Source organism: Pongo pygmaeus, chromosome 15 (genome assembly GCF_028885625.2).
Source record: "Pongo pygmaeus isolate AG05252 chromosome 15, NHGRI_mPonPyg2-v2.0_pri, whole genome shotgun sequence".
Lineage (NCBI taxonomy): Eukaryota > Metazoa > Chordata > Mammalia > Primates > Hominidae > Pongo > Pongo pygmaeus.
In genome coordinates, this window is record NC_072388.2 from 68694332 (window position 1) to 68706074 (window position 11743).

Here is an 11743-nt window from a genome sequence, read left to right on the forward strand (position 1 = left end):
AGCATAGACCTTGCTTTTGGACATCTGTGTACCCCATTTAAGGGACTCGTTCGAGCATCCGCCAATGCACAGATTGGAGGCAGAAGCTGAGGGCGCTGTGAGGAGCCCCAACAAAGTCTCTATGAAGTGGGAAACTTCTGGGACCCCAGTGGCTTCCATCTTGTCCTAGTTGAGCTTCCTGCATCATGGCTGGGAGACCTGTGGAAGTGCTTGGGTTGTGTCCAAGCCCATTGTCCCCATGGCCATTGGCTCTGGGCTCTGCTGTGAGTCCGATGGTGGTAGGGGGAGCAGATGAACTTGGGGCAGCAAGGATGGTCAAAGGAGGCCAGTTCCTGCTGGCATAGCGCACTCTCCTCTGTGCCTGACAAGCCATACTCACTTCAACTGTGAGGGTGTTTTCTCTTGCCTGTTTGTCACCTACATTTTTTGAAACTTGTCTAGTGGCCTTCTTTGAGGAGGGAGCTGCCTTGCCTGGCTGCGTTGAGGGGTCTGCTTGGTGGCCTGGCCTCCTGGGATGGAAGGCTGTCCCCAGACTGACTCCACCTATGAGGCAGAGTGAGTGGAGGGAGACACAGTTTCCCACAAACTCTGGGAAACCTCTGGCAAGTCTCCGACCTCAGCCTCTTCATTTGTAAAATGGGATCTGTGTCTTACAATTCCTTCCAGTTCTAAATGGGATGTAGAGTATTGTGCTTATCTCAAACTGGGGCCTTTGGGCTACAGCTGACCCTTTGACATGTATTGTTTGGTTTGCACATTTAAAAAAATGGAATGAGTTGTTGATTTCACATAAAATGGATATTTTACCTTCTTTTGAAAGGTGGGATGCTCTGGCTCCCAAACAATACTTGCTGCTGAGACACGGGTGTCTGCCCATGCCTTTGAGGCTGTCTGGCCATTTTGTTTGTGGAAATGCTGACCTGGAAGATATTTCAGTAAAAGCACAGGTTCTGGAGCCGCCCAGACCTGGAGCCAATGTATTGACCTCTCTAAGATTCAGTTTCCTTACCTCTAAATGCTACTTGTTACATGCTGTCCCCCAGGGTGCTGTAGGAGGATCACATATACTTATCCAGGTAAGGTGTTTAGCACTGTGCCTGGCTGTTTCTTATAGTTATTGTCATTATTATAATGCATGTAACAAGTTGTCCCAAATTGGAATGGGATTTGAAGTCTGGCAGCACATGAAGGTAGATGACCAGATTCCCATTCTGACAGTGGGATCTGAGGCATGGTTTAATGTGCATGGGAGGGTTGTTTGTTGGGAAGGAGCTTTATGGCAGAAGGTGGCTGTCCCAGCAGAGCTTATCTCTTGTGGGGGTCTAGGTAAAAATGACAGTCATCAGGGGTCTGGACAAGGAAGTTGAGCAGGAGAGCATGAGGGGTCATGTTCTTGAGTCACCAGAGGCTCTGCCTGGGTGGGGCCTAGAGCCACAACAATGTAGGCATTGTGGCAGAGGCCTCAATAGTGGCCACTGGTGATGGGGCTGGGACATCTGACCACTGACACTTAAGAACACAGTTGCCTCCCACGCCCCCTGCTCTGCTTCTTCCACAGAAACACAAAGCCCTCAGAGTACCCCTTCCCAGGCCCCTGACTTCCTGCATCCCTCCTACACCAAAATTCAGATATACTCTAGGATTCTTGGGACACACAGGCTGCCATGAGCCTTGTCCAGAAGCCAGATCCAAGACCAAGGGCTTGCTTTGTAGCGGAGAGGATGTGGATTAGACAGAGGAAAGCATTTTCTCACAGTGAGGTAGATGAACATTGAAATACCTTTCCGTGGGTGATGGCACAAGCCAAATGCCCTCTTTGTTCCTCTCTTCTACTAAATTGACTACTAAAGTGAGGGCTAAATCATATGGAAAAGGAGCCCAGAGCTGCTCAGATGGCAGATCCTGTTAAACCGCAACTCCCATTCACTCTCACTTTTTAATTTCCTTTTTTTTTTTTTTTTGAGAGAGAGACAGGGTCTCGCTCTGTTGCCCAGGCTGGAGTGCAGTGGTGTGATCATGACTCACTGTAGCCTTGAACTCGTAGGCTCAAAGATCCTCTCATCCCAGCCTCCCAAGTAGCTGGGACTATAGGCATGTGCCACTATGCCTGGCTAATTAAATATATATATATTTGTAGACACAGGGTCTTGCTATGTTGCCCAGGTTGGTCTTAAACTCATGGTCTCAAGTGATTTTCCTGCCTTGGCCTCCCAAAGTGCTGGGATTATAGGTGTGAGCCACCGTGCCCAGCTATTCTCACTTTTTTCATTTAAAAAATCTGTCCCAGTGTCATTTTGCATCACTAGGAGGGGCTTCTTGACTTGGTTAGTTTTCCTAGGAAAGTTTGGCTAGGAGTAGGGTGCTGACAGACACATGCAGATGGACTTTCTGGATTCTGCTGCTATACTTGGCATTGAATAGCATCTCCACGGAGGACTAAACCAGGGGGGACTGGCTTGAGACTGAGGTTTCACTGAAAGCAAGAGCTTCTGCTAGTGAGTTTTCTTTAGCTTCAGCACAGGCTGCTGGAGCTGGAGCAGGTCTGAAGTAGCTCCTCTGGCAGATGTTCAAGACTAGAGTCTCCCCTGTTTGGAAGTATGAGCATCAACCAGCCCCTGTGTGCTGCGTCTCCAGGAGCAAGCCCTTGCTGATTTCTGCTTATAATGCTTTGGGCAGGGGGTTAGGGGGTGCTGCTGTCTTCCCCTTATCAGGGTGGCTGAGATGGGGCTGGCATATCTGGAGTGGGTGCTGGGAAACTCTAGGAGCTCCCTGGTTGTGCCTTTGCATGGAAATGTCACTGCATCTGATGGGGAATGAGGGACTTTAAAGAGAAAACATCTTAGATGACCAGGTAATTGGGAGGACCTTTTGGAAATTCTTGCCTGCTTTGCAGGAATTTGAGGTACTCATTTGGTTCCAAGTCACCTTGATCTCCCTGGTGATGTTTGGAATGAATCACACTACCTTTTAAATCTCTAGGCTCAAAGCAGGCAACTTGTCCACTGTTGTAGGTGGATGCAGTTCTCCAGAGGTTCCTTTGGCTTAAATCAGTGCTCCTTTAAGACAATCCTTGAGAAACCTCTGGAAGCAAGGAGATCACCACGAGCTTCCTGGACCAGTATGGTCCCTTTGGCTTGGTGCCTAAACTAGACGTACCCCAACTCCTGCCCCCATCCCAGCATAAGCTCTTGGCAATAAATGCCAGCTTCCCCCTGCCCTAGCCTCCACCCAGCCTGCATTCACTCCTTTTCCTGGCTTTAGCCCAGCTCTTCCCCTCAATTGTGACATCTCTAATGTAGCTCCTGTCCCAGGCTGTTCCCTCCTCACCCCCAGGCCTACCTGAGGTTCATGTCCCCCTTCATGGCCAGACTGAAGACATTGGACAGGTTCCCTCCAGGTGAGCAGCCACAGACCAGGATGGCCAGTGCCTCAATGTTCTTCAGCCGGAAGACCTTGCCCAGCACAAAGGCCGTGAGGGGCATGATGCCATACTGTGCCACCAGGGCGATGGCCAGCCCTTTAGGCTTCCATAAGTGAGCCTTGATCTTGCTGAACTCCATGGTGCAGCCCAGCGAGAGCATGATGAAGAACAACATGAACACCAGGATGACGCTCAGTGCCAGGTCTGTGGGGCGCTTGCCAAAGTTGGGTGGCAGGGTGAAGTTGAATGGGGCAGACGCGTTGTGGGCCTCCATCCTCCTGTGAGGCAGTGGAAGACCACTCCTTGTTCTCCGGCTGACTCCGTTTCTTGTGCAGTTCTTGCTGGATGCCTTCTTTAATCACCTCTCAGGACAGAGAGTTTCTGGACAAAAGCTCTGGGCAAATAGAAGGGTTATGCAACTAGCTGAGCTATTTCTCTGGCTGTTGCCCCAAAGAGGAACAGCCCAGAACCTTATCTGCCTGCCCTAGCTCTCCCAAGCTCCCTGACCTCTGCTGGATTCCTGGGTGCTACTTGTACTCCTCCCTTGTCACTTTGCTGCTTCTGGGCTTATTTCTCCTCTTTGCCCTCCACTGAGTGTGCCTCATAGGCATTCATTCAGTTACTGGGGACCTGCCCAGGGCCCACCTGAATCCAGGTCCAGCCCATCTCCTTCCCTGCAGCTCCTTTTCCCAGCTCAGCTCTTGATTCCTTAGTTTCTTGGTTGGGGGAAGGTGCCCTCCCCATGTCCAGTGGGTTATCATTTGTCCCCAGAACTCATGCGAGTGAAAGGAGCTGGGTGTTGCCTTTGGTTCCTAGATACAGGTAGCATAGTCCAAGGGGGTGTGGGACAGGCAATGTTACTGGCCTCCAGGAGGGGATGTGTCCATGACCCTTTTCCTCAGAGCTGAGAGGATGCCAGTGTCCTCCCTGCCTGTTCCGGGGAAACGTTTGTTTTATCCCCAAACTGGGACTGTATGAGTCCCAGGGAGGAATACTGGTGGTGGCTGCTCCACACTCCCTGGAATGCTTACCATTGGCCTCCAGCTCCATCTGTGTTCCTGCAGAGAACATGATCTCATTCTTTTTTTACAGCTGTATAGATTCCATGATGTATGTGTACCACATTTTCTTTATCCGGCCTACTGTTGATGGGCATTTAGGTTGATTCTATGTCTTTGCTATTGTGAATAGTGCTGCAGTGAACACATGTGTGCATGTGTCTTTATGGTAGAATGACTTACATTCCTTTGGGTATATACCCAGTAATGAGATTGCTGAGTTGAATGGTAGTTCTGTTTTTAGTTCTTTGAGAAATTGCCACACTATTTTCCACAATGGTTTAACTAATTTACCCTCCCACCAGCAGTGTATAAGTGTTCCCTTTACCTTGAATGTAAATGGGCTAAATGCCCCAAATAAAAGGCACAGAGTGGCAAGCTGGATAAAGAAGCAAGGCCGAACAGCATGCTGTCTTCAAGAGACCCATTTAACATGCAGTGACACCCATAGGCTTAAAATAAAGGGATGGAGAAAAATCTACCAAGCAAATGGAAATCAGAAAAAAGCAGGGGTTGCAATCCTAATTTTAGACAAAGCAGACTGTAAGCCAACAAAGATGAAAAAAGACAAAGAAGGGCATTATATCATGGTGAAGGGTTCAAATCAACAAAAAGGCCTAACTGTCCTAAATATAGATGCACCAAACACAGGAGTACCCAGATTCATAAAGCAAGTTCTTTTTAAAAAATAAATAATCGAAATTTATTTTTTATAATTCTGGAGGCTGGAAAGTCTAAGATCAAGGTGCTGGCAGATTCAGTGTCTGATGAGGGCTGCTTTCTGCAGATAAGGCCTTGTTGCTGCATCTTCCAGAGGGGATGAATGCATAAAGCAAGTTCTGAGAGACCCGTGAAGAGACTTAGATTCCCACACAATAACAGAGGGAGACTTCAACACCCCACTGACAGTATTAGACAGATCATCAAGGCAAGATGAATCATCGCAAAGATACTCAGGACCTGAACTCAACACTTGACTGAGTGGACCTAGTAGACGTCTATAGAACTCTCCACCCCAAAACAACAGAATATACATTCTTCTCATTGCCACATGGCACATTCACTAAAATCAACCAAAGAATTGGACATAAAGCAATTCATAGCCAATGCCAAAAAAAAAAAAATTATACCAATCACACCCTTGGACAACAACGCAATAAAAATAGAATTGAGTACAAAGAAAATTGCTCAAAACCATACATTTACATGGAAATTAAACAACCTCCTCCTGAATGACTTTTGGGCAAATAATTAAATTAAGGGAGAAATCAATAAGTTATTTGAAACTAACGAGAACAAAGATACAACATACCAGAATCTCTGGGACACAGCTAAGGCAGTGTTAAGAGGGAAATATATAGCACTAAACGCCCACGTTTTTTGTTTAGTCTTCACAATAGCCTTATGAGATAAGATGCTATTGCTATCCTTATTTTATAGGTTAGGAAAAGGCTTAGAGTGGTTAAATAATCTGCCCAATTCGCATGGCTAGTGAGTGGTACAATTGGTATTCACGCCCAGCCTGGTTCTGGGCCCCAGCTGCTCTTCTGACCTGCTCCTTCTTTTTCCTCATCCTGTCTGCCGAGTTAACCTGCTTTTTGAGACCTGAAAGCTTTGACTGGAAAAGCTCCTGTGATTGCATATTTTTTCCAAACTGGCCTAGACTTGTTCTTTCACAGGCTGTATGTACCAAGCAACACAACAAACACAACATCCAAACAATCATGGGGGTAGTGGTGGCTGAGTAAATTTACTTAAGGGACATTTTAATTTCACCTCTGGCAAAAGTCAGCTATTTTCCCAGATTCTGAAGTGGCATAAAAAGCCTTCAATCAGCCATTGCTCTTGACACCAGAATTCTACTTGTAGAGAATTATCCTATAGAAATAATTGTTTGAGGATCTACGTAAAGAGATTTTCACTGCAGCATTGCTTTGTAATAGTGAATTGTTGGAAATAACCTAAATATCTATTAGTAGGTGATTGGTTATGGCCCATTTAAAAGAATGTAGCCATTAAAAAAAGTATGGTAGTGACTTACGGTATAAATGTGGCTGTAGAGGCTGGACATGGTGGCTCATGCCTGTAATCCCAGCACTTTGGGAGGCTGAGGCAGGAGGATTGCTTGAGTCCAGGAGTTCCAGACCAGCCTGGGCAACATAATAAGACCTAGTCTCTACACAGAATAAAAAATTAGCCAGGTGTGGTGGCAGGCACCTATATCCCCAGCTACTTAAAAGGCCGAGGCAAGAGGATCGCTTGAGCCCAGGAGTTTGAGAGGTCAGGGCTGCAGTGAGCTATGATTGCGCCACTGCACTCTAGGCTGGGCGACAGAGTGAACCTTGAGGCTAAAAAGAAAAAGAAAAAAAGCGCTGGATGGCTGGGCTCAGGGGCTCATGCCTGTAATTCCAGCATTGTGAGAGGCTGAGGTGGGAGGATCACACAAGCGCAGGAGTTTGAAACCAGCCTGGGCAACATAGTGAGGGCTTGTCCCTACAAAAAATAATTTTAAAAATTAGCTGTGTGTGGTGGCGCATGCTTGTAGTCCTAGCTACTTGGGAGGCTGAGGTGGGAGGATTGCTTGAGCCCAGGAGATGGAGGCTGCAGTGAGCTGTGATTGCACCACTGCATCCAGCCTGGGTGACGGAGCAAGACCCTGTCTAAAACAAACCAACCAACCAGAAAGAAAGAAAGAGGCTATTTCTCCCTTCCTTTTCTAGAAATCATTCAAAAGCAACAAGGAAAATGGGGAAAAACTCCATAGACAATAATTTTTTGGTGAAACTAGGGGACACATATCATTTGCAGACTCCAGAATGTGTGAAGGGGCTGCCAGTGTCACCATTAGGGAGCACTCACTAGGGAGAAAGAGAATGCAGAGGGGGTGGATGTCAGGAAGCTCTAGGAATATGTACACCTCCTGCAGGTGGAGGATGCAACCTCAAGTGCAAAAGAAATCTCCTTCCTTTGTAACAACAGCCTATGGAACTGGGTGAGCAAGGCTGACAGCAGAAGCCATCTTATACCCCGCTTAGGTTCATACAGCCTGTAGAAGTGGACGTTTTAGCTATCCATTGCTGTATAACAAACCACCCCCAAACTTGGTGATTTTAAACATTTATTTGTTGTTCTCTTTCCCAGTTCTAGGAAATGACAGGTTCAGCTGATGGCTTTTGCTTGGGGTCCTCATATGGTTGCTGAGGATAAGTCATCTGCATCGTGATTTCAGAGTAGTCAGACTTCTTATCTGGTAGCTGATGGCCCCAGAGCAATTGCTCCACGAGGCTTAAGTCAAAGCTGCAAGGCATCTTATGACCTAGTATGGAAACCCTACAATGTCACTTTCAGCACATTATATTTTGTCAAGCAATTTTTACTAAGAGTGTCCCAGATTTGAGGGATGGGAGAAATAGACTCCACCTCTAAATGGGAAGAGTAGCAAAGAATTTACGACCATCATTAACTGTCCACATGGGGCTATACAAAAAATCAAATGGATGAGCAGTAGTTGTATGAAGCAGTCTGTCTATGGCTGATGGTGGTGGAGGGAAGCCAGCTATCCTAAAAGGATACCTTGTCCCGCCCCCCAACAGAGCCTCATGCAAATAACTTGCCCACTCAATAATGAGCGACACATAGCATCAAATTAAATCCACTATAAGGTGAAGGAGGAAAAAAAGAGTGTCAAACATTTCCAACAATTGAAGAATACTTACCAGAAAAAATGGACATAGAACAGCTGAAAAAAGCATTAGGCAATTGAATTTTAAAAAGTGAATGCAGTAATTGCTTCTATGAAGAAAGACCACAAAACAGAAATACATTAACAGATTTTTTTTAAATTACCATTTTGCAACCCCTAATACAGCAATTGGTTTTAGGTAGGGATCATCAATAGATGTGAAAACCCTTGAGTAAAAGGCAATTGGGGAATAGTATATTCATGGTGATAAAGTATCACCACATGGAGTAATTATAGAGGGAAGATATGTATCTTTACGTTGGAGAAACCTAGCAGTTACCCATTTTAACCAAGTGGTCAAACTTGGAATTACTCATATCAAGACAGCCTAAACTCATATGCCTCCTGATGGAATGCAATATGAAATTCACAACATCATTATAGGCAAAATTTTTAATCTGAATTTTATCAAGTCTTTGGACCTAGCTGGCAATTTATCAGAAATACAAATGCTAGATAAACAAATGAAATATAAAGAAACCACCTGACAAATCTAGGCTATGGGATATTTTATAAAACAACTGGCATGCATTCTCTCTCTCTTTTTTTTTCACATGTAGGGAGGACACAAGTTTTGTGCCCCTTGTCACAATGACCCCAGATTCCTGTTTGTTGTATTGTAAACAGAGGAGCCACTCTTCAACCCCCCCTGCCCTAAGCAAACCCTGGCATATACTCTTAAAGAAGTAAATGTCATAACAAAAGTTGGAGATCTAGCCTAGATTAAAAGAGAATAAAGGCTGGGTGCAGTGGCTCATGCCTGTAATCCCAGCACTTTGGGAGGCCGAGGCTGATGGATCATGAGGTCAAGAGATCGAGACCATCCTGGCCAACATAGTGACACCCCATCTCTACTAAAAATACAAAAATTAGCTGGGCGTTCTGGCATGCGCCTGTAATCCCAGCTACTTGGAAGGCTGAGGCAGGAGAATTGCTTGAACCCAGGAGTTGGAGGTTGAAGTGAGCTGAGATCTCTTCACTGCACTCCATCCTGGCGACAGAGCAAGACTCCATCTCAAAAAAAAAAAAAAAAAAAAAGAGAAAGAATAAAGAGACATAACAAGCAAATGCAATGTATAATTGGATACTGGGTTGGAATAGTATTTAAAAACATTTTTGGAGGTAATTGGGGAAATTTGAGTATAGATTATATATTAGATGATATTATAAAGTTATTGTTAAATTAGTATTATGGTTGCTATGGTCTGACTGCTTGTGCCGCCCTAAGATTCATATGTTGAAACCTAATCACCAATGTAATGGGAGGTGGGGTTGTTGGGAGGTGATTAGGTCATGGGGGCAGAGCTCTCAAGAATGGGTTTTGTGGCCTTATAAAAAAGGACCCACAGAGCTGCCTTGCCCCCTCCACCATCTAAGGGCACAGCAAGAAGGTACCATCTGTGAACCAGAAAGTAGGCCTTTGCCAGACACTGAATCTGTGGGTGTCTTGATCTTGGACTTCCCAGCCTCTGGAACTGTGAGAAATAATTTTCTGTTGTTTACAAGCTACCCTGTCTATGGTAATTTATTCTAGCAATTCAAATGGTCTAAGATAGGGGTTATATAGTGGAATGTTTTTATTTTAGGAGGTGCAGACTAAAGTTTTTATGGTTAAAGTGTTCTGATGTCTACAATCTATTTAAAAATGATTTGGAAAAATGCATGTATGTATTGTTTGTGAGTATAGAGACAGTGAAAGCACACATAGCAAAATAATAATTGGTGAATCTATGAAGTATATGATATATGACTGCTCATTGTATTATTCTTTCAACATGTCTGTAGCTCTGCAATTTTTCAAAATGAAAAGTTGAAGGGAAAAAGAACATAGGGATGAGACTGTGAAATAACAGATTGAGATGAAGCATGGGTGGGCAGAACTCAGATCAAAGTATCAGAGAAATAAGGATGAAATGGAAGGGGTACAAATAATAGGCAATTAAAAAAACCACAGCAAGGGACAAAAATATAATTTTCTGAAATAGAGACATTAATTTATATTATGTATCAGAGAAAATTAACGCGGGAGAGCCAACCGAGAGATGTGTCCTAGTAAAGTTATTAAACTTCAAAGATAACTAAGCAAAATGATCAAGTCACTGAGGGGCGGGGGAAGCAGGCTTGTTTCCGAGTTCCGTGCAGCAACATTCAATGTCAGAAGAAGGTCATGCAGTACTTAAAAAAGATGTCCAAGGGAAAAAAAAGTGTTACACATGGAGTTCAAATCCAGCCAAATTATCCTTCAACCATAAAGACTACAGATAGCCTCGATCATAAAATAATTCAGGGGATGTCGATTCTTTGAATCTTTCTTGAAGAAACAATCGGAGGATGGATGCCAGCCAACTAAGAGATAACTGAGGACATTATAGAAAAAAGACTGGAGGCAAGCTTTGAATATATGTAATGTAGACTAAAGCAAAAATAATTCCACACTTTAGAGTGATTGAAAATGATGTAAAAATGACATGTCCTGACAATATATAAATAAATGCACTGAACAAATACTGGTGGAGGAAGGGGGAAAGTAGGTGAAAGGTAGATTAAGGTAACTGATTGTTACATCTGTAATAAGTGGGAGTCAAAAAATATTACTCAAGACTGACAAACCAAGTAATAGAAGCATACACATTTTTAATAGTACAAAATTAAATGCAGAGAAAGATGTTCTCTTTGGTAGGAGAGAGGAGGAAGAGAGGAAGAGGAAATGTGCTTTTTTTCATTGTTCCTAGGCACTAATAGACATTTCTTGAATAATAGCAAACTAGAGGTATTTTTTAAAAGTTTTATTATAAAAGTAACAGCAAAAATGAAAACCTATTGAAATTTGAAAAGAATTATTCACAGCAACAAAGACAACAGACTACATAGTGAATGTTTTTAAAAACTATATATAAACAAAAATAGAACATAATGTTACTATGTTAGAACTAATGCTAATTTATTTGACGTATGAATAGATGTCAAAATAGGCTTAACTCACCTATTAAAATAAACAATATTTCAGAGTATTCTTAGGCGACACCCACCTTCATGCTGAGCTCAAGCAAGTGAGCACCTACAATAAGTGTTTTCAGAAAGGTTGAAAATAGGCCAGGTGCAGTGGCTCATGCCTGTAATCCCAGCACTTTGGGAGGCTGAGGTGAGTGGATCACTTAAAGTCAGGAGTTTGAGACCAGCCTGGTCAATATGGCAAAACCCCATCTCTACTAAAAATAAAAAATTATCCAGGCACGGTGACACATACTTGTTATCCCAGCTACTCAGGAGGCTGAAGCAGAAGAATTGCTTGAACCCAGGAGGCAGAGGTTGCAGTGAGCTGGGATTGCGCCATTGCACTCCAGCCTGGGTGACAGAGGGAGACTTCATCTTAAAAAAAAAAAAAAAAAAGGGTTGAAAATAAAAGTACATACAAAGGTAGGTGAGGCAAATGCAAAACAAAACAAAAGACAAAAGAAAGCCCAGGTCATAATTTTAATATCACACTAGATGGAGATGAAGAAAGTCACTTTAAGGTGGGGT

General features: G+C 43.9%; 1 protein-coding gene and 1 non-coding gene across 2 annotated transcripts in view; both read right to left on the reverse strand.

Moving 5' to 3' along the window:
* Nucleotides 1–5584, reverse strand: part of SLC10A1 (solute carrier family 10 member 1) — a 22805-nt gene extending 17221 nt beyond the window's left edge. Inside the window, exon 1 of the mRNA XM_054447723.2 lies at nucleotides 3340–5584. Coding sequence (XP_054303698.1) covers nucleotides 3340–3695 — 356 coding nt within the window. The 5' untranslated portion in view covers nucleotides 3696–5584. The remainder of the gene's footprint in view (nucleotides 1–3339) is intronic.
* A 3177-nt stretch (nucleotides 5585–8761) lies between these two features.
* LOC129013450 (small nucleolar RNA SNORA11) lies at nucleotides 8762–8888 on the reverse strand. The gene has a single exon (XR_008493926.1). It is a non-coding gene; the product is annotated as a small nucleolar RNA SNORA11 (small nucleolar RNA).
* Between the last annotated feature and the right edge of the window lie 2855 nt (nucleotides 8889–11743).